A 21,740-nucleotide genomic window follows, 5' to 3' on the forward strand; every position below is an offset into this window, starting at 1 on the left:
GCTATACGTAACTGTGCATAATACTGTCCGTAATATACATAATAACCTGGTTGATGGTAATATCAGTATGCCAAGAGTTATAGCCTTATTGATAGTACAGAGTTAGTTAGGGTTGGAATTGGGCTTTCTCTATGGTAACAGGAAAGCAAATTTAAGCAGCTTTTATAGAGCAAGTAAAAGTAGCCCGTTTAGCGAAAGTTCTACTCGAATTTCTAATCTCTTTAAGTGAAAAAAGCTTATGTGATTTGCATGATCCTCTCCCCTCCCTCTGTCCATCTGCTTTAGCAAGGATGGTGACCAGGTGTGAGAGAGATGCCCAAGCTGGCACTGCCGCAGTGGAAGCATAGCACACTTTATCATTAAAAATTGATGAGCCAGGCATTTCCAGCTCTTGCGGGGACCTGGATCAGACAGGGGTGCGATCCTGCCTGTCTGATGGTAGCCTGCCTTGAGCTGCTGCGTTGCAGAGAGCCCAACTGGTGGCAGAGGTCTTCTTGAATATGTTGTGTTCATGTTCAGAGTATGCAGCAGGACAACGTCTCAGATTTTCTGAAGTGGTGTCTTCTTTCCAAAGTCTGTTGCTTCCCAGCTGGTACTGGGGAAGTCTCAACAGCTCGGTGTCTCTGGCTCTTCATTTGTGTAGCACTGCAACAAAAAGCAAAGTAAAGTGCCTGGGCATCCTGTCCTCCTTTCCCGCTGCTGCGCCCTTGGGCATGCACATCCTACGTGAAAGTAGTTGTCTCCAAGCTCTAGGCATTTCTTTTGACTTTCTCTGGAAAATAACTGTTCTCCCTTCCCAGTTCTCTCACTCATCCCTTCTTCCTTGGTAAGTATTTCTGGTTTTTGTAGGTTATTGCTGACACTTGTGTACTTGGCATTAATGCAAGCATTGCTGCTCCAGCCCCTGGTGATAGTGGGTCTAGGGACAGGCTGACAGTGGGTCTAGGGACAGGCGGTACTGCAAGAAAGGCAATAAAACACATACTTGCCAACATTAAATAATACAGACATTTGCAATTTCTTGTTCAGCGTAACACACTAGCATAGCAACACGATCACTCGCAGTGAAAAGGCTGGTAATTCTTTCAGTATTAAGCAGTAGAGGCAGCTCTGCTGCCCCATTCAGCACAGCAGGGTGTATTATGGATGAAATCCAGAGGCTGTTGAAGTCAGAAAGAAAGGGAACTCTGATCAGCTCCCACTTGTATGCTTGAAAGGCTTTTCTGACTCCGTAAACTCTATCTAAATGAAGATTGAGGTGACTTGTTTGTTTTACTCTGCTTAGTAAAACACACTGGTTTATGGCAACTTCATTTACTGGTTAGTTTGTTCCCCCATTATTGCACTGGGACAGATGCTGTCATGAGACAGGGACTCTGCTAGCCAGCCTGAAGTGAAGTAGCCAGGATTGTGGCTGCTGTAGCCTGCAGCTGGGGTAAAACGTGACAGGAAACTCTGCATCCCCCTCAGGTCATTATGAGTATTTTAGTTTAGACGAGGAATAGCCCACCCAAAGTATGTCAGCCATCCTCTGATGCTGAAGGGATCTGCGCTGTGTTTGGAGCTGTCGCATGCTGTGTCAAACAAGGCATGAGTATCCTAGGGGGTGAAGCCTATCGGTTTTAGTGGTGTGGGAGGAAACATAAATGGTATGTTAAATGGTGTTGCAATGAGATGTGGGCTCACAGACCTGCTCCTGGGTAGCAGTTTCTGGGACTGTTGGGCATTGCAGCAGGAGAGAGCTTTGGGGTGGGATTTGAGAGGATAATATTATAGCTTTCTGGGGACTTACAGGGAGCTCATTCCTGGTGTGATAGTGCTCACACGAAAGCCTGGTGGGACAGTCACGGCTGATTTCTTCGTGGCATGAAGTTCAAACTGGTCTCACAGCTGTATGGGGAGTGGTGATGGAGCTTGGCTGGGCGTGAAGAGCCGCGCAAGTTTTCTGCAAAGCAAAAAGCATGGAGGAAGGAAAGCAACCCACTGCGTAGAGGATGAGTGCATGTACATGTACCCAAGCTGGAAGCGATGGTCTAAGAAGCTCTTTGAATATGCACGTTACCTGGAAAACAGGAGTTGTTATGGACCAGCGGAGAGGTTGTGGTACACAAACAAGATGAATGATGACAGGGGCACAGAAGACCGATTACCACTCTGAAACCCACAGTTTACCTAAAGCTTTGATGCATGTGAGATGGAGTTTACGTAGTCATTTTGTACAGTCTTTGGATTTAAAAAAAAAAACAAAACAGTTGTGGAAATTCTGTGATTTGTTTTAGGTGCTCCTGGGAGTCTCAGGAGAAGCAGTATGCATGGGTCAAGTATTTTAGCTCTGTGCCCCTTGAAATTCTGCACTGCTGGTGACAAAATCAGCAGGGAGTTTTACTGCTTAATTGTCATATTTTTACGATCTGCTTGAATTTATGCTGTCTGGCTAGTGGGGAATCTGAACAGCTTCATTGTTCTCAGAAGTATGGTTTTGCATCTTTTGTCATTGCCTCTCCTCCCTGTTTGTGCAGAATCCTCTTAGTTACTTGAATCGGTGCCTTCTCCAGACAGGGTTGGGGAGTGAAAAGGAATTGTTTTGCCTGAGCAAAGACACTTGTTCAGGTCACAAACTGGGATGATCATAAACATTTTGCGGTGGTGGTAGGAAACTCAGGATATCAGGAGGCATGTGGGCTTTGTTTTTGAAACTGTGAAGTGGTGACAAACATAGAGATGTATTTCTTTCTCATTCTACTATTAGAGGCATAGCATTAATTAGTGTAATGAATGCTAAAGGCACATTTAACATTTTCAGTAAGGGCTGCTTAGCTCCTGCTGTGAAAAGTAAGCTGTAAAGATTGCAAATAGTAGTGTGCTGAGGATTTGTTTAGTTGGGGATAAACAGATTTAATTGTTTTAAATTACTGAATAACAGTATTTAGAAGAGATATTGAAGTTGCAATCTTGCGCATCTATATGTATATTTTAATGTCATTCTGCATTTCCCAATTTCTGATGTTTTTGGACTACAGGTTTCTTGATGTTTCTGATACACATTTAACATTTACGTTTTAATCGCCTATGTGTCGGTGGTTGCAGTTTTACAAAAACCTGTTTTTGAAGTGAGAGTTTCACTGGGCAAGTCACGCAGTGATCCCGTCCCTAAGTCATCTCCTGGCAGATCAGTGATGAAGTTTGAGTGTGTTCATCAGTAGATCAGTGGTTCAGCCAGCTGTTTGGACTACAGGGGTGGTTAGAGCTGCTTCCGTGGCTGTGGTCGTGGTGAAGGACTGCACCCGCCTCATCCCCATGGGTTATACTGCTGTCAAGCAATTAGCTGTATTGTATGTTTCTGTATCCCTACATATCTTTCATTCTTGGATGGAAGTTTTTGTGGGATTTTTTTTTTTCTTCTTGTGTTAGCAAAGGTAAAACCGAATTGACTTAAAAAAGAGCAGAGCAGAACAGTGTAGTTCATTATGTTTGGCATTTAGGCCTGGACTCTGGATTTGCACCATGCTTTTGCATGCTTTGGATGAAGTGTCTACTAAAAAATAAATAGGGGTGGAATACCTAGTTTCTGTTCGCAAAACTTGGTAATTCCATATTATGCACTCGGATTACTATAGTGTACAATCTATGCATTAAGAACAACATCAGTGCAAAGTTGTGCCTTTTGTTTACTAGCTAAAGCTGACCACAGTTTTAATGTAGAGTGGAATTAAAGCTAGATTTTCCCACAAGAGGTGGGAAGAGAGACGGAACAAATTCATTGTTATGGAGCAGGAATTTGGCTATGTTAAAATGAGTGTTGATTTTATTGTGTCAACCTTATCAAGTGACCATGTTGGTTTATGTGGCTCCTCTTCTTGATAACTTTTGACTCCGTTGTCTTACACCAGTGCTGACACTTAAAGAGGTCTCAAAGCATTGAAGTTCCTAAGTATTTGACATTGGCAGCTGGATGAGAGACACAGATGTGTGTCCTTGCTGAGGGAAGGGCAAAATGTAATATAATAGAGCAAATACTTCAGTGCTGTAAATTGTGCCAGCCCATACAGCGGCATGAAACCAAGCATCATCTTTTGTGCCACCTACCTTCCAATGTTCCCACACTTTTGAAGGCACAAACGACCTTTGCTTCCTGCCCTGATCTCCCCATCCCTTCCAGCTGCAGCCTCAGCCCTTGGTTTCACAAGGCGTTACCATTCCTGGCAGTATCCTCTTAAGACATCACCGTGCCTCTCTTCTTCCCAGCCATGGCACCCAGGTATTTTTGCTGGTACCAGTAGCAATATACCAGCAGTGAGAATCAGTTCCCTCATCTGATCTGGTGTATGTGACCACAGCCTCAGGCTGAATCAGGTATTGCTTGTTCTGCCGAGTCCTCAGTATCCTGAACGCTTACCCACAAGCATCCATGCAATTGTTAACTTTTAAGATATGTACAGTGTAAGTAAAATGTCCACAGATAATTAGAATTTATACTGTCCATGGTAAAAGTAAGCTAAGTAAAAGACTGAAACTCTGCTGGGAGATAATTGTAGTATTGGAAATAACAAAAGAAGGTTGAAGTTTTGCCCTGTGATTTCTGTGACCTATTTGTAATAGTTTTGGAGTAGAATCAAAGACGCATTTAAAAGTAGGACTTCAATCTTAATTTAATCTGATTGTCACCAAAAGGAATCAAAGTTTACAGATGTTACACGAGACTAGATTATCACAGAATGATTTTGCATTTGTACTCGACTTTACTTTCTTCAGGTACTTTTCCACTTTAGCTGTGGTAAAGAATCAGCAGAAAATGAGTGCATTATATTAAAAAAAAAAAAAATTGCAATGCAGAACATAGAAAGCGCAACACTTAGTTGTCAATGCTTCAGAAAAGCTAAGAGGCAGCTGCACAAAATTCAACAGATTGGCAAGTACAAACCAAATTTCCATGATTTGATCCACTCCAGTGTAAGAATGCAAAGCCTGTTAATGCTCCACTACTTTTTCCTCACTGTAATAATGGATCTTTTGTTAAAATTATAAGTCCCTGTGTGGTTTAGGGGTTCAGTGTTGGAGCACTAGTGGCATTATGTGGTTGGAGCAATTACCTAGAAAGCAACAGATATTAGGTACTTGTTTAGTTTTCAGGAAAAACCAAACTGGAATAATAAAAAAACCCAAACCAAACCACAAAACCCATCACCCTTAAATTAGTGCTTTTGATTTGGGTAAAAGTGTTGCCTTCTTTCAAACCAAATGCTAGGTAGATTACATATTTTGCATGTTAGATGCTTATATTCACCTTTAGATCAGTCTTTCTTGATGAAATGAAAGTCCCTGTGTTTAATAAAAATCTGTTTCCTCACAGCCAGATAACCTATATGTCATATCATCTCAACACTTCAGTTAATAAGAAAATTGACATGTAGGAGAGAGGGTCACATTGCCCACTCTGTCCTTCGCCTGATATGGGGCTACATCTTTCAGTCATCAATGATCATCTCCGTTTTAGGAGGGTTCTTGGGTCAGGATTTAACCAAACCAAACAGACGTTCATCAGTTTGGTGCTGGGTAAAAAACTGCATCTTCAGTGCTTTGACTGCTTGAATTGTCTCTGTGGTAACCTGCAGAGTGGATTTGACATTATTTTTGAGTTAAAAAAAATACTAGTGAGATAAAGTAGTTCACATACTCTTTCAGACAAAAAAAAATATTGTAGTTCATCGTACAAAAACCCAAATTCTTGCAAACATTGTCGAATTTGCAATTCTGCAGCGTGCACCTCAGCTACAGAAATAGGCACTTCAGGGAAATACTGTGTGAAAACTGAGCAAAAACTGTGGACAGCTCAAAGCAAAGCCAGTGCCCAGGTTGCTGCTTTTAAAGGAGATTTAATGCTTTACCTTGTATGTTGGTATGGTACCTTAAAACTTAAATATCCCACTCTCTCTTTTCCAGACAGAAGCAGTCTCTGCCAGCCAAGACACCAGCAAAAATATTTCACAATGGATGTAGACGATGAAGAAAACATGAGTAAGAAGTGTTTATTTACACAGTAATAAACTATGTAGTCATTTCTGAAGGTGACTTTTTCTCGCAAGTACAGGGACAACTGCGAAGAAACTTTGGAAGCACAAATTAAAACTATTTCTTTGTATGCTTTAAAATATGGTATGGAAGACTGAATCGGAGCTTTTGCATTAGAAGTGTTTTAAATACACATGGTTATATGCTAGTCTAGTTATACCTTGTGTCTTATTTTTCTTCCAAAAACTGACTAATCAAACAAAGTACTTTCCTATTTTGAACCAGCAATGGAGAAGAATACTGGTAGTGCCAGTGCCAAGGGTTAGGGACCAGTCAGAATGGAGGGGTGAGATGAAGGAGATGGAGTAGAAGTGTATAAAATAAATGAGGGAAAGCAGAAATGGAGGAAGGAAAAGCAAAAGGAGAAGCTAGAAGAGCTCCCCGCAGGTCTTGCATGGCTGATTATTCTCATTAGATGCTGATTGTTCCAACTCTGAGATACCGAATTATTAAATTGCATTGAAGCACAAAAATAGTCAAATATAGTGATAATTTTGATGCATACACTGGCAAAGTGCTGCAAGGCTGCTAGCTCTGTGGTATAATTAAGATCTGATAACCTGTGGAGAAAAGCATTCTCATTAAAACATTACAAAAATATTTTTACTATTATTGGCCTTTCAGCTATCATTTTTGTGAATGAGAGAAAGGTTCTGTTGCTGCTATGCTAATGTGCTGTGCCTGACTGTAAATAATTGTATGTGATATAATAACAAATGTGCTTATTTTCCCCCTAAGTGACAATGGCTAACCAATGCATCTCTGACAAAGCCCAGCAATGTAGGAGACTTTGGAGCACAAGAGTTGTAGTTCAGTCTGAAGGAGTTACAGAACATTTTTATTGGGAGATAAAGAAGTTAGATCATTGGGTTTAAAAAAAACGACCAACAACAAACACCACCACCCACCACCACCACCCCCCAAAAAGAAAACCCCAAGCTAAAAATATTGTCTGGACTAGAATGCGTCTTTTTTTCTTCAGCTGAAACAGTGAACTCAACTAGAATATGCTTGCTAACACTTTCTTTTCCTTGGTATAAAAGAAATTACTTCAGATGGATCCTTTAGCTATTTCTAAAAGTGGTCTCCCTAAGGAGGACTTCAAAAAATTAAGACCTGTAATTGGATAATTCACATAAGGTAATTTTTTGGATAAAACATCCCCTTATCTCAATATCTGAGCATAAATAAAAGGTGCCTTCCTGAGCTGGAGAAAATATCATCTCTTTACAGGGGCATCCTGTAAGTGTCCTTAAGCAAAATACTCAATATTTGTCTGCTGCTGGGGTTTTTTTGTGTGTTAGTGCATCAATATGGGAAACCATTCACTGAGCTTTTTGTCTTGTCAGGAGGCTGGCTCCGTGGAGTTCTTACAGGTTTTGGGGCATGCATTTGTATAACTGCAGTTGTCTCCCAGAAGTATGTTTTGAGATGTCTTCTGTACCATGTTTCTGAAAGGGAGCTACAGATAACAATGTCTTCTTGGATGAACCCAGTTAATAGAAGGTGCAAGAAGACCTTCCTGCGTCTGTATGCCCACACAAATATAATTTGAAATGTTAAATCGTCAGATCTGGGGGGGCTGGGGGGGGGATCAAAGTTCAAATTCTCAAGTTCTTCACCTTGATTTGGGCAAAGATTTTTTTTTAAAAATTATCTTTCTGTATTTTTGTATCTCTTAAGATGTAACTCCTTTTTGGGGAAGTATCTTAACAGGAAAGGAAGGTGGGCATATGCAATATTTGTAGCTTGCAGTTGCGTAACTTGAATTGCTCTGCAGAAGCCAGAATTAAAATTGGTTTGGTTCAGCTGAAATGTAAGACAGTGATGAGGTTACATTAATATCCCTGAGAAAATACAATGTTTCAGACTTCAGGTTTTAAGGTCTTCCTCCTTTATGCCTTGAACATAGAGAAGATGTTACAAGAGCTATGGGGGAAGATTTTTTTTTTTTCTAGAATGTTTTTATTTGGTTTTCTGTTGCTTTGCATGGAGGGTATGTCTGCAGCATATCCTGCATATTATGTCTGCAGCCCATCTGCATGTTACCTCAACATCAAATCAGAGCCCCATGGAAGCATCAATACAATAGAAATAAATAATTTGCTAGGTGTAAATTCACCCTGTTGCCTATCCTTATCGATTACCTTATGGGCAAGGGAGAAGTAGGGCATTTTGCAGAACACTTGGGACACTAGCATGTGGCCATCCTGACCTTTCTTTTTGATCATTTTACCCCTTTTTCTGAAAAGATGCTCAGAAGAGATCATATGGGTTTTTTTCTGCCTGTATTTTATGAAAAAATGACTTGTTTAGAATTTCCTCAGGCCAGTAAATGAAAGCAGCAGTGTAAGGGGTAGCTAGAAACATCTTTCGGTTCAGCTAAGAGTCATCTAAATTTAATTAAGTGTGCTCTAGGTCAGACAGAGCAGGGAGAGTGTTGTCTCTCAGTGAGCAGGTAATGGAAGTTCCCCAATGGATAAAGCGTCTTAATTACAGACACTTTTTAATTACCGGGAATAAAACCAAAAATAAACCAACACCCTCAGACAGAAGATTTCTTTCTTTACTCGCATGAAAATTTCCTATGCCTCTTTCCTTCTTTGAGTGCTCTCAGGTTTGTAAGCCTCTCAAACAAGATTCCAGGGGCAGGACTTTTCTTCCACTGAAGTTGTCTGCATGTGATACTGTCAGCTATGATTTTTACCAAGGCAGCTTCTATAGACGTCAGTGAAATCTCTAGTCAAAGCTGCCAACGATCTTTAGTGACTAGAAAATAAACTCGTCTTATGAAAAATGTCTTATTCTTAAATCATGGGTAGCGTTAATGTTTAAGAAAACGGGATCCCATTATCAAGTGTTTATATCTGTATTAAAGCTACTATGAAGTGTTGAATACAGAGCAGCCGTGATGGACCTCAAAGGGCTCTCTAAAGCATTAATTCCTTGAAAACTTATTTAAAGACTGGAAAACACATAGACTTGAAAGTATATTTAAAAACTAGGATTAGGCTGGTTTTGAACCTCTTGATTTTGGGGTATGTTAGGAGATACACCAAGACTGTGTAACCTTTCTGAAGGAAGACATATAACATTAACATATAGAAGTTTAATAAAAAAGAAAAAAAGGATAATAAAGAGCATCCATTACTGAACGCAGAGATTTTTCTATAATTCAGATGGTAATTTTTTTTTCTGGCCACCTCTCTCCTATGCTTTATACTTTCTAATGGTGTTTTAACATTTACACTTCTCATTTTCCTGCCTTATTTTAGGTGTGATGCTGACAGCACAAGGCTTAATACTGGTTTCCAAATCAGACCGATAGACTTTGAAATGATCTAAGCTGGTTTTTAGAACATGCATGGTGTGGTGGTCCATGTCTCTGTGACGTCTGCTTTAGAGCAACAAAATTTTGTTCCTTTTGAGTACTGATGCTCCCAGCTTGAGCTGTGATGGGATCCTGAATCAGCCAGAGCTTTCAAGGGGTGAAGATGCCCTCCCTCATTCTCTTGGAATGAGTGAGACACTCCCCGAAGTCTTACAGTCTCTAAACCAGCATATTACCAGAGTGAATGAGACGGCAGAATAGATCAAGAAGAGCAAATATACAGTGCATCCAGCTGTGGGTCCACTGCTGTGAGAAGAAGAGGATGACTTCAGGACAAGGGACAGTTAGAGCCCTGTAGTATAGGGGTTGACAAGGTTGCAGTACTAGAGAGATCTGTAAAATCATGAGCAGCACGGAGTGTTTAATATTAGAATCATCAAATTGAAAAAATAGCAAATAAAAAACAATAGATGCATTAAGTGAGACTAGCAGATGGGGGTTCAAAGTGAGCAATGGGAGATGTTTTCAATGCAATGTGAAATAAAATTGTGAAACGCATTGCTCAGGACATTAAGGATACCAAGGGTTTATGGGGTCTTGAAAAGCAGTTAGAAAAATTCCTGGGGAGAAGAAAACCCATCGGTGGCTCCCTGCCACGCTCTCTGGGACAGCCCAGAGCTGTGGCTCCCTGCAGGTTGAGAGGCTGCCCTGGGAAAGGGTCTCTGTGTCCTTGCTCTGGTTTGATACCCTCCTGGGGTCTGCTGGTGGCCCTGTCACAGGTGGGGAGCTGGGCAAGGTGAGGATGAGCTAGTCAGGCCATTCTTAACTTCTCTAATGAGGTGAGATGCCTGGAAAAGGGAAAGCTGTTTCTGAACAGCAGTGGGAGGCTGGGCTGGAGGAGTTCCTCCATGTCTGAATATGGATAAGATTAAACGAGATGACTTCTCTGACTTTAATGGGTGGTGATAGCTAATCTTACTTTTTGACTAATCTGTCAGATCTTCTCCAGCCCTAAGGCAATTGGAGGACCTCACAACTGCTGGCCAGGACAGGCTAAAGAAAAGGACCAAAAGCGCATCTTCACCCTCAGCTGGAGAAGCAATTGCTCTTTCTTGCAGTCCAGTGTGATTCTGTGGGTTAAAACAAACCCAGGTCCTTCTGGTTCACGCAGAAAGTCTTTTTCTTTCCATCACGTGCAAGGCTTGGATTTGGATCACCTCCACAATGTAGAAACTTGCCTACTTTCATGGTCTCTGGGTTTGACTCAGGCTGCTAGCTCCCTGCTTGCTTTTTCTCCTAGTTTTTTCCACCCTGCAGGTTCTCCAAAGCTAACAAGCCTAGTAGCTCTCAGGCAAGGAGTAGTTTTCTTCCCTTCTTTCTTATTGAGACAAGGTAAGCGTGCAAGTTTCTTTCCTGCTTTCGACAAGTCCCCCCTCTCTGTCAGGTCATCCTTTCCCCTGCCTGTGTCATAAGACGTATTAAGGAGTTCCTCCAGCTGCCATATTTACATGCAAAAGTTCTTTATTTTCACGTTCAGCTGGAGCCTATTCAAGTCGTATTTTCCTTCTGTGTTTTCCACAGGCACTGGTAGTAGTCTTCATATAAAAAGAAAGATAAAAACAGAGGCCATTAATTAGTGTTAATTAAATGATTTCTGTTTAGCCTGAAAGTCATATTGGTTGATAGCAAATTCCTGGTGCTACTAGTAAGAGCAATGTTCCAGACATGGTGTTTTAGATGAGATGTAATTTTTGGACATTACAGCTTCAGGTAGGAAACTAATTGTAAGGAAAGATTTAAAAATTCACTCTATTGTCCTTAGATTCCTTCACCGTGTGTGTGTATATATATAAAGAATATATATGCATTAACACCGTGTGTTGACAGCTGTGGTCCTATAGCACACATTCTGCAGACAATATAACTTGTGGCTGAACATTAACAAGAGATACTTTATTAAATTTATCAGATTTCTAGCAATGAAGTGCTTCAGAATATTTAGTGTTTAATTCTTGGCTGAATTTAATTGACTGGAATTTCATGTTCAGTAATGTACACGTCTTTGTTGTGCTACTGTGATTTAACAAAAGTTGTTCCTACTTTGGCTTTTTCTTTTGATCTTTTTTTTTTTTCCTTCTTTTTTTCTCTTTGAGCACCGAAAGGAGTAACCTATCGAGCTTTTGCTGAAGGATGTTATAAATGAAAATTTAGTAACCATTCCATCAGCTTTGTAACCTGGGCGAAGTGATGTGTGCATGGTAGGGGATTCTTAGGGAAGACCTAAAGTGTGGCTGAAATTTGTCACTCTGAAAGAGAGCTTCCACCTTGGTTTGTTCTCACTTCAATTAATATTTATCATCTAGTATCAACGTAGATGTAATATAGATATTTTGAAGTTTTGGAACAGAGGAGTTAGAAATACTTGACCTACTAAATTTGCCTTTTCATTCACAAATGCCAATATAAAGCACAAATAATTAATTTCCTTAGTTTCTTTATCAGGGTAAAAATGAGGTCTTTGCAGTTACAGCAAATCTAATTCTTTAAATAGACTTCTGACATACCATTACCCCAACTTTCTACTTTAGAAAAGAAATCATTAAATTAATATTACAGTGCCTTTTTATTTCTCCATTAGAATATCACGATTGTGATTGCGCAGCTTTTGTCATACTTCTTGTATTCTGCATAGTCTTAAGAGAGGATCTTTATCATGATTTTTGGGTTTGTAACTCTGTGACAGCAGTTTGCTTACTTTGCAATGAATTGCAAAATAGCTTGTAAATGACAAATACAAAGTTTCTTAATAGAAGGCTGTGTGGAAGTATATAAAGTAGTCTTGTGGTCATGTCAGCACAGCGGGCAGCTGTAGTTCCTGAGCAAATTGGGGTGAGGTGAAATGAACATCTAAGAAAGAAAGGCATAAAAAAGAACAAATTGGGAGAATATGGAATAGCTAAAGAGAAACAAAAGCATTCAAACACTCTTCAGTCATGGTGCCTACCAAAGAGCTGCCTAATTTTTCATGGCTCAGGATTTATTTATGTAATTTCTCAATTTGAGCAACTAAAACCACTGAGAAAAAAAATGTAACATGACTAAAATAAGAATATAGTAAAGAATATAGTAGAATTAAATATCCATCTCCTAGTGCTGGTCTTAAGGATCCATTTTTATTTTACTAATGGTAGTTATTTGTTTTTTAAGTGTATGTGTCGTGGTTTAACCCCAGCCAGCAACTAAGCACCACGCAGCCGCTCACTCACTCCCCCCCCCCCCCAGTGGGATGGGGGAGAAAATCGGGAAAAAGAAGCAAAACCCACGGGTTGAGATAAGAACAGTTTAATAGAACAGAAAAGAAGAAACAAATAATGATAATGATGACACTAATAAAATGACAACAGCAATAATGAAAGGATTGGAATGTACAAATGATGCGCAGTGCAATTGCTCACCACCCGTTGACCGACACCCAGCTAGTCCCCGAGCGGTGATTCCCTGCCCCCACTTCCCAGTTCCTATACTAGATGGGACGTCATATGGTATGGAATACCCTGTTGGCCAGTTTGGGTCAGGTGCCCTGGCTGTGTCCTGTGCTAACTTCTTGTGCCCCTCCAGCTTTCTCACTGGCTGGGCATGAGAAGCTGAAAAATCCTTGACATTAGTCTAAACACTACTAGCAGCAACTGAAAACATCAGTGTTATCAACATTCTTCACATACTGAGCTCAAAACATAGCACCGTACCAGCTACTAGGAAGACAGTTAACTCTATCCCAGCTGAAACTAGGACAGTATGCTACTATTATTTATATTTCTGGTTTAAAGCATTTTTCAGGTCAAACGTAACTTACAAGTAAAAGTTTTGTTCCAGCATGATTTAAATGAAAAAAAAACCCCAAACAACCTGCGCTGGTTTTTTTGCTATATGGCTGTATCAAATACACAGTTTGAAAATCATTCTTGAGTGTGTTATTTCTTGAATTATCAGGAGGTTGTATTGCATTATTATTATCTCTGATCGTATTGCAAAACCTTTAACCTGTGAGCACACATCACTTAACCAGTTACAAAGAGAGATAAAGGAATCTATAAATTTTGCATTTACAAGATCCTGCAACGAAGGCATTGTAAGTTACTCTTTCTGGGCACCGCAGGTTCGAGCAGCACTGACGTTAAAGAAAACCGCAACGTGGACAATGTTCCCCCCAAGGATGGCGGTGGGCAAGGTGCCGGGGAGGGGATGCAGCTCTCCAACGGTGGTGGCAGCAGCAGCAGAAAGCGTCCTTTGGAGGAGGGCAACAACGGCCACTCCAAATTTCGCCCTAAGAAGAGGAAGAAAACACCCGGCCCTGTTCTGCCAAAGAACGCCCTGATGCAACTTAATGAGATTAAACCCGGTTTACAGTACAAACTCCTCTCCCAGACAGGTCCGGTCCACGCCCCCATGTTCGTAATGGCAGTCGAAGTCAACGGGCAGGTATTTGAGGGGTCTGGCCCGACAAAAAAGAAGGCCAAGCTTCACGCCGCCGAGAAGGCTCTGCGGTCTTTTGTCCAGTTTCCAAATGCCTCAGAAGCCCACCTGGCAATGGGGAGGACTCTGTCGGTCAACACGGACTTCACCTCCGACCAAGCGGACTTCCCCGACACCCTTTTCAACGGGTTCGAAACACCGGTCCCTTCCGATGCTTCCTTTTACCTAGGGTCCAATGGGGACGGGTCCTTTAGCTCTAGCGGGGACTACGGTTTGCCATCATCTGCCGTAGCCAGCAGCCTTTCCCAGTCTCCTCTTCCTGCACCATCGCCCTACCCCTCCGCCAGTGGGAAGAACCCTGTAATGATCCTCAACGAGCTGCGGCCGGGGCTGAAGTACGAGTTTCTCTCAGAGAGCGGGGAGAGCCACGCCAAAAACTTTGTCATGGCTGTGGCGGTGGATGGTCAGACTTTTGAAGGCTCAGGAAGGAATAAAAAGCTGGCAAAAGCTCGGGCTGCTCAGTCAGCCCTGGCATCCTTGTTTAACATGCAGCTGGACCAGACCCCATCTCGACAGCCCATTCCCAGCGAGGGGCTTCAGTTACACTTGCCACAGGTAGGAAGCCCTTTGGGTTTTGTTGATGTCTTTGGGTAATGACCAAGAATAGCCAAGTCATACGTATTAAGTCAGCTTGAACAGCTTTTCTGCTGTTTATTCTGCTTCTGTAGATGTCTGTGTGCATATATACATATTTATGTATATATTAGGTGATTTATCCACTTATGGCTTCTGACAATTGTATGAACTCTTTGTATTCTGTTGGACAGAGAGGAGGCTTTGTTGCTGATGCTTTCAGCCTTGATCATGTCATGTAAGAGAGCACCAAGCGCAGTGCAGTGCCAGCTTGGATTATGGTTTGTTGAAAGGTTGAATTGCATCTTGCTCATCTTAGGCAGTGAGATTTAGATGGAGTTCAAGTCAGAATTACTGCTTTAAGTAAAATTATTATTTGATACAATAGTTTTTAGCAGAGAAGAAAATTGTTCTCTTCTGCAAACTGAAATTGTTGGCATTAACAGGGCTGAATAATGGAAGTCAAGGACAGATTAAGTGAGGCTGATGCAGTCACCACTTATTTCCAGGGTCTAAATAAATGATACACTCGCAGTGCATGTATCCAAGATGTGTTTAAATAGCTGTCATCTAAAGGTTTGTGCTCTAATCAAATTAGTTAATAAGTATATGTAAGTTACTTAGGCAAGTAAATCTGGATGAGAAGTAGTTTAAATCAAATAATGAACATAGCAGACATAGACCAGAAATTTAAAGTAGCTAGAATGGAGAAATTTTTTTTTTTTTTTTAATGGAGAAAAAATTCTCCCTTATTTGCTTGCTTGTGTTTCTCCCCAGTCAAACTACAGTAATGATTGTTCGACTACCCTCTTTGTACTGTGTCTCTTGGTTCTTTTCAATGATATTACATGCCTGTCTAAATTCAGATACTTGCCTGTGACTTTTGTGACTTTCTATCTGTTTATTATGAGAATTTCAAGACTTTGACCTTTTCTATCTCAAAAACATTGGTTTAGATTTCATTAAAATTATAAGGCGCTGGTCTGATTTGATAACATGGAGTCGAAGAGTATAAGTAGATGTTATGACTATTTTAAGTATGTTGTTTTCTCAAAATGCATGGACAATATGCATCGTTTAGAAATTCCTATATGCCTTCTTTTTTAATGTTGCACAATTATTGCATTGTTGATGAATGTTTCCTTCACTTTCAAATCTAGAATCATGCTATTTCAGGTAGTTACAATTTCTTCCATAGATTCAGTAATTTCAGACTGTGTTCTCTGCTCTGCTTTTAAAAGTAGATATGGCCCCAGACACCAAAAAAATTTCACTGCCAGTCATTTATGTGTTATTAGTTCTTGAATCAGTAAAATGGTGAAAATGGGAAATGGAATAGGGAAGCGGGAAAGAGCATGAGGTGAGATGTGAGAGAGGTGTCATTCTAAGAGGGTAAAGTTGTTTTCTGCCCAGCAGCCCAGCATATAACAGCTTACACAGCCTCTTTTCTTTAAGGGGCTTTGATGGGATTGCTGGGCAGTGCTGGGTTTTGCTGAGCTCCTTGCCTTTGTCAGGTTTTGACCAAGTCCCAGGTAGCTGTCCCAGAGCTTATGGGATGACCAGGGCATTTGAGCCTAGAGTACAGTGTTAAATAACAAAAAAGCAACTCATTCAAACACTATTTTCAATTTTTTCCAGTGCTCCTACACTGACCTTGTGTACAACAAAGCATGCCCCAGGGCTAGCTTGTGTTTCGCCTGTCTTATAGATGTGCATTGAAAAAGGCTGCTCCGGTGTGGAGGAGAACCCGGTGGGATTTAGGAATAACGCCAAATATGCTGGGTGAGAAGGGGGAGGTTGCTGGTACTGCCTCATGTAGACTCGATTCAAAGCCAGTTATTTATTCAGAGGCTTTTGATCAACTTGTCATCAGGACATCATCGTCCTTTCTGCACTTTGCTGTGTTGTATGACTTTGCTTTTAATTATAATTAGCTGTCAAGTTATTGGAATTATATCAGGTCTGTTACTAGTGATTTTTGTCTGGTACGTATCAATGATTAATAAGGGATTTAAGCATTTGTGATGTCTTCAGGTCCTGCTTTGTTTATCTTTTTTTTTTAACTCTGTGAGTTGTTTTATTTTTTTACAGAGTGTTTACTCAGGTTGTGTAAAGATGTTAAATTTGGAGATAATCCTAAAGTGGGTGAAGTCGCAAACATTGGAGACTACAGGAACGATGTAAATGAGGATAGGATTTGTTATAACCCATAGACCAAATAAAATGCTGATTGGGTTGGAAAAAAATGGAAGCTGGAAACATGTAAGGGGAGGAAAAATCCAAATACCAAATGCTTAGTGAAATAATAAAAGTACAGTGTGGTTGTGCCAATGAATATGTTGGAATTGACTGCCTGGGTGGCAGGTTCAAAACCTGCCTGTAGCTGGTGTGTTAATTTGTGGTGCCTCGTGAGAAAAAAACGATAGAGCGAGTCGAGAGGAGAGATGATCCATGCTCCAGTGGTGGTTGTGAGTATCAGCTGAAATGCATATCTGTGATCCCATGCCTCCCCATAGCTGCAGGTGCTCCGGAGAAAATTAAATGCCGAGATACACACGCAAGCTATCAAATGGTACAGAAGGGCAGCTGACATCAGAAATCACCTTATAAAATGGGCATAGGCATAATCTTATGGTCTGTAGAGTGGGTTATCGAGGTGCTGATCCTGTGGTTTAATACATTTAAAACCAGTCTCTGCAAAGCAAGCTTTTCTGCTTGCTTACAGCTTGACCTTTTGTGAATGTCGAAGCAATGTTGCCGGCAGTGAGGAAAATCTCTTTGCTGGGAAACTGAGTTAAAGCCAGTAAATCACTCAACATGTGCCTCAGAGCGGATAAAAATGCCCTGCTGAAAAAATCAGCCCTTGTGCATTTATCACCTCGCCAGCGAGTGCGTTAAAATTGTTGTTAAGGTTGTCAGTCTTGCGTTATAGGGACTTGCCTCTCCAAAACAAAGAAAACATTTTTATGGTTAGCTACGCTTTGTAAATTGATAGCCATCTTCACTGTACCTCCCACCCTTCGATGCAAGGAGGTGTCCTGTGTTCTGCAGTAAGCCACAGGACGCAACCAAGGGCTCTAAAATGTGTGTCCTTCAAGCTTTATTATTTTCCATGGAAGAAAACTGCATGTTTCAGCGTACTTAGATTAATATCATTAAAAAGTTTAAGTGCATGGCTTGTCATAGGTCTGCAGAGTTGGTAGGTGATGAGAACTGGAGAAGACAGTGAAATGTGAACAGTCTTTTAAAAACACTTCTGAAAACAAAGGGGTCACACTTTTATAGATGAAGCGTGGAAGTCAGTGTGACCAGGTTTTTGAAAACTGTTAGTGCAAAGTCCAAATCTGATTTCTGATGCAGAGTATTGTTGAGCACTCAATCACAGCAAGAGCCATGCTGGGCCAGGCAAAAGCTCCTTCTCACACACATCCCATCCTCGGTGCCACATCCCTGCCAGCAGCCCCAGCACTGGGAATCGGAAGGTTTGCAGGGGATGCTGGTGCTGGCTGAGGCCGTCTCCACCCACGGAGCCGGTCCTGCTGCTGAGCATCACCTTGGAGATCTCAGGAGATGGGACAAGGACATCCTTGGACATCTCAGGGGGATGGGACAAGGACATCCTTGGACATCTCAGGAGCAGCGGATGCTCTGTTGGACTTTGCTATTTCTTCATTTTTGATGTCTTCATCACCCAGAGATAAGTCTCCCAGAGAACACTTGTTTTCTCTCCTTTTTTCTCTTTTCCCTTAGATGCTCCCTGTTTCCCAAGGAAGGCTGTGAGGGGTCTCAGACCTCTGTCAAAGGTGGGATGGTGCTGCCCCTAAAAGAAGTACTCAGGCCAGTACCAAATGCCTTGGGAAAAAAACTGAGAAAATGTCACGACCCAGACTGGACAGACCAGGGAGTTGTGTTTAATTCGAAACTCCCTTGGGCTAAATTAAGGTGAAACGACACCAAACGATCAGTTAAAGATTTTATTCATGACAGAAGCAAACTGAGCTGGGGAGGTGTGGTAGTAGGTGGCAGGGTTTCTCACAACAGGAATTGGCATAAGACTACTTCTGTTAACCGTGTAACCCGTGGTAACCATATACATCAATTCAGGGAATAAGGAGATCCCTCCCGTTGAGTCACGAGGTTCAGAGCAGACCCCCTTGCTTTCTAGACTCCTCCTCAGAGAAGGGCCCAGGGGCGGCTGGATGCACTCCTAGTCCCAGACTTGGTCAACAGTTTATGTCTTAAAGGGATGAGGTGTAGGGATTTTGGACAAAGAAAAGGAAAGAGAGAAGAAAACAGAGAAAAAGGAAGAGAAAGATTTCACTGGTCCTGTGTCCAGCATTGGTTCAGTCAGCCGAGGTCTCCAGTCAGCCGAGGGTTCCAGTCCCGGTGGGCTTGCACACCTGAGGCTTCAATTTGTGTCCTTTTATCATCCTTGCCCCTCCTTTGGGCGGGCACCTGAACTCGTCAGGCTAATGAGCAGTTTGTGAGCCTTTGGGCTTGGGGGCCGTTTGTGGAGTAACTTCTCCTTCCCTGCAGACATGGCCATTGTTTGATCTTTGTATCAGAACAGGGAGCTGCGCACCCTCCAGCACGCCCTCCCCCTCCTGTTGCTGATGCCTGAGCTGGTGGGCTTTTCACCTGGGTTCCTTGCAGTGCAGGGTTTGTCTTTAAGCAGAACTTGCCCCACCACAATGTTTGAGACATTAACTCTCAGTCTCTCACAGAAAAGGACATATTGGTAGCAGTACTTCCCCAGTATATGCTTCTAACCTTCAGCAGTTTGTGTCTCAAGGATTTTCTCAGCCAGAAATGGTGTCTTTCAGTCTGAGAGTCCTTGATGCATTATATTTTCCCCCATGAATTTCAACCCTTTCTTGAACTTCTGTAATCTTTTAGCTTCCACAGCACTTGTAGCAGTAAGTTCTACTGTTTAAGTATGTATTGCAGGAAGAGTCTCATCTTGTTTGTTTTGAATGTGGGGCATGCATCCTGGTGTGCCCCGGTAAAATGATCTGTGTCCCAGTAATAGACTCTTTACCAGCAGTAAAGAAGGGCACTTGGTGACTTTCAGTAAAGTCTGCTGGTATAGGCTGCCAGCATTGCTGATGGAAACGGTTTCCATCAGATGGTAGGAACCTGCTGCTAGAGGTATCCTCTTTAGGCCACTGATGGCCTCTGTTAGGAAAACCACCATATAAGCTTTATAATGATATTTTCCAGGTTTCCTCAAACTGTTTACTTAAAAAGATAGCTGATTAGTCAGGATGCAAAGAGGTGGAAATTAGGGAATTGGAATTGTAAATATTGAAGCTTAAATATAGAGTTATTTAGATTAGTGAAAGCTGAACTATTGTGAGAGAAAGCAACTTGAGCTACATGAGTAAGCAGTGTAGCTGCAGATGAAATTAATTTTTAAAAATCCACTACAGGGAATACTTTTAATCATTCACCTAATTGTGTTGCAGATTCAATTTATCCTGTATGTTATTGTGGACAGATATTGAAACAAAAGGTTAAGCAGAAGAAATGGAGTGAGAGCTAGTACTGCAATGGCTACTTTTACTTGAAGTGCTATGTTAATCCTGATTCAGCCTGGGATGGAGGGGAACTATAAAAGAAGTATTCAAATGTAGAAAAGATAAAAAAATTAATGATGAAAATGATCGGAGATCTGGGAAAGCTGCTTCTGCAGAGGTCCTGAAGAGCTCTAGGCAGTTTATTGCAATCACCTGCTTAGTGTAATCAGGAAAATGAGAATGTAACCGATTCAAACCTAGCAAAAAGATAATACTGAATATATTTATGGGAATGTTGTGGTTTAACCCCAGCCATCAACTAAGCACTACACAGCCACTCACTCACTCATCCCACCCAGTGGGATGGGGGAGAGAATCGGAGAAAAAAAAGTAAAACTCGTGGGTTGAGAGAAGAACAGTTTAATAGGGCAGAAAGGAAGAAACAAATAATGATAATAATAACAATAATGGCATGACAATAATAATAAAAGGATTGGAATATACAAAACAAGTGATGCACAACGCAGTTGCTTGCCACTCACTGACCGATGGCCAGTTAGTTCCCGACCAGCGATTCCCCCAGGCCAACTCCCCCCAGTTTAATATACTGGGCATGACATCACATGGTATGGAATACCCCTTTGGCCACTTTGGGTCAGCTGCGCTGGCTGTGTCCCCTCCCAACTTCTTGTGCCCCTCCAGCCTTCTCACTGGCTGGGCATGGGAAGCTGAAAAATCCTTGACTTAGTATGAACACTACTTAGCAACAACTGAAAACATCAGTGTGTTATCAACATTCTTCTCATACTGAACCCAAAACATAGCACTACACCAGCTACTAGGAAGACAATTAACTCTATCCCAGCTGAAACCAGGTCAGGGAATTAATGAATTATATGTTGGAATAATTGCTGTGGAATTGGAAGAAGTGTAAAAGATACATCTGCATCAGCAGTGAAAGACTCTACTGCCAGGCAGGAGTTTCTTTAAATAAATACAGGAAACTTTGGAGCGCTAGAAAATAATTACCCTGTTTTATTAGTGTAGGTATGTTTCCACCTTCTCTGAATTGTGTGTGCTGGTCACTGTCAGAGGAGAGATAACGGACCTGGTTGACCTTGATTTTACCTCCTGTGGGCACTGCCACTGCTCATCAGCTCGTGAAAGTTCCCATGAGCCCTAAACTGCGAAGGTAAGAAGAAATAAAGCTGAGGGAGAACATTTGTGCTTGAGAAGGATCACTGGAGATCCAAGGAGAGCACAAAAGGTTGGGAGATCTTGGGTCAGTTCCCCAGTGAGAGCTGGGTGCTGTCAGCCCATGCAGTGCCCCTGCTCCCACTGCTTTTGGTTCCACCACGCAGGTGATCACCAGCATTCATCTGGGGTGGTCTCTGTGGCTTGCCAAGGTCTTCCTTCAAATCCAGACAGACCTGAGCTTCATCAGCTTCAGAATGTTTTAAAACATGGATGGTCAGGGGTGTTCTGCTACAACATTGCTGCAATTTATATATTAACCAAAATCAGTCTGTATGTGTAGAAAAGAAGTGGATTCACTGTAACTTCATCAGAGAAAGGACCAATGCACCCAAAATAGCTTTGAGCTCACATGCCTTAACAAGCAAACTATCAGCTATTTTAGGTCTTTCCTTTTTTGAATTACCAACTTTGAATAATGATTTAATGCAGGAGCGGGGGTAGAGAAACTGTGTGTCAGATGT

The 21,740-nt window shown here is 41.6% G+C and overlaps 1 protein-coding gene across 6 annotated transcripts in view; it reads left to right on the plus strand.

Annotated features, from left to right (window-relative positions):
- ADARB1 (adenosine deaminase RNA specific B1) overlaps positions 1 to 21,740 on the plus strand; it is a 91,880-nt gene that overhangs the window by 34,926 nt on the left and 35,214 nt on the right. For 4 of the 6 annotated variants that reach the window (XM_030017376.2, XM_030017379.2, XM_030017378.2 and 1 more), the window contains 2 exons: positions 5,941 to 6,015; positions 13,557 to 14,488. In XM_030017376.2, the coding sequence (XP_029873236.1) occupies positions 5,988 to 6,015; positions 13,557 to 14,488 (960 nt within the window). In that variant the 5' untranslated portion in view covers positions 5,941 to 5,987. Of the gene's footprint in view, positions 1 to 5,940; positions 6,016 to 11,553; positions 11,729 to 13,556; positions 14,489 to 21,740 lie in introns of those variants that run through there. The other 2 variants (XM_041124141.1, XM_041124142.1) reach the window with 2 other exon arrangements.

This window comes from Aquila chrysaetos, chromosome 6 (assembly GCF_900496995.4).
Source record: "Aquila chrysaetos chrysaetos chromosome 6, bAquChr1.4, whole genome shotgun sequence".
Classification (NCBI taxonomy): domain Eukaryota; kingdom Metazoa; phylum Chordata; class Aves; order Accipitriformes; family Accipitridae; genus Aquila; species Aquila chrysaetos.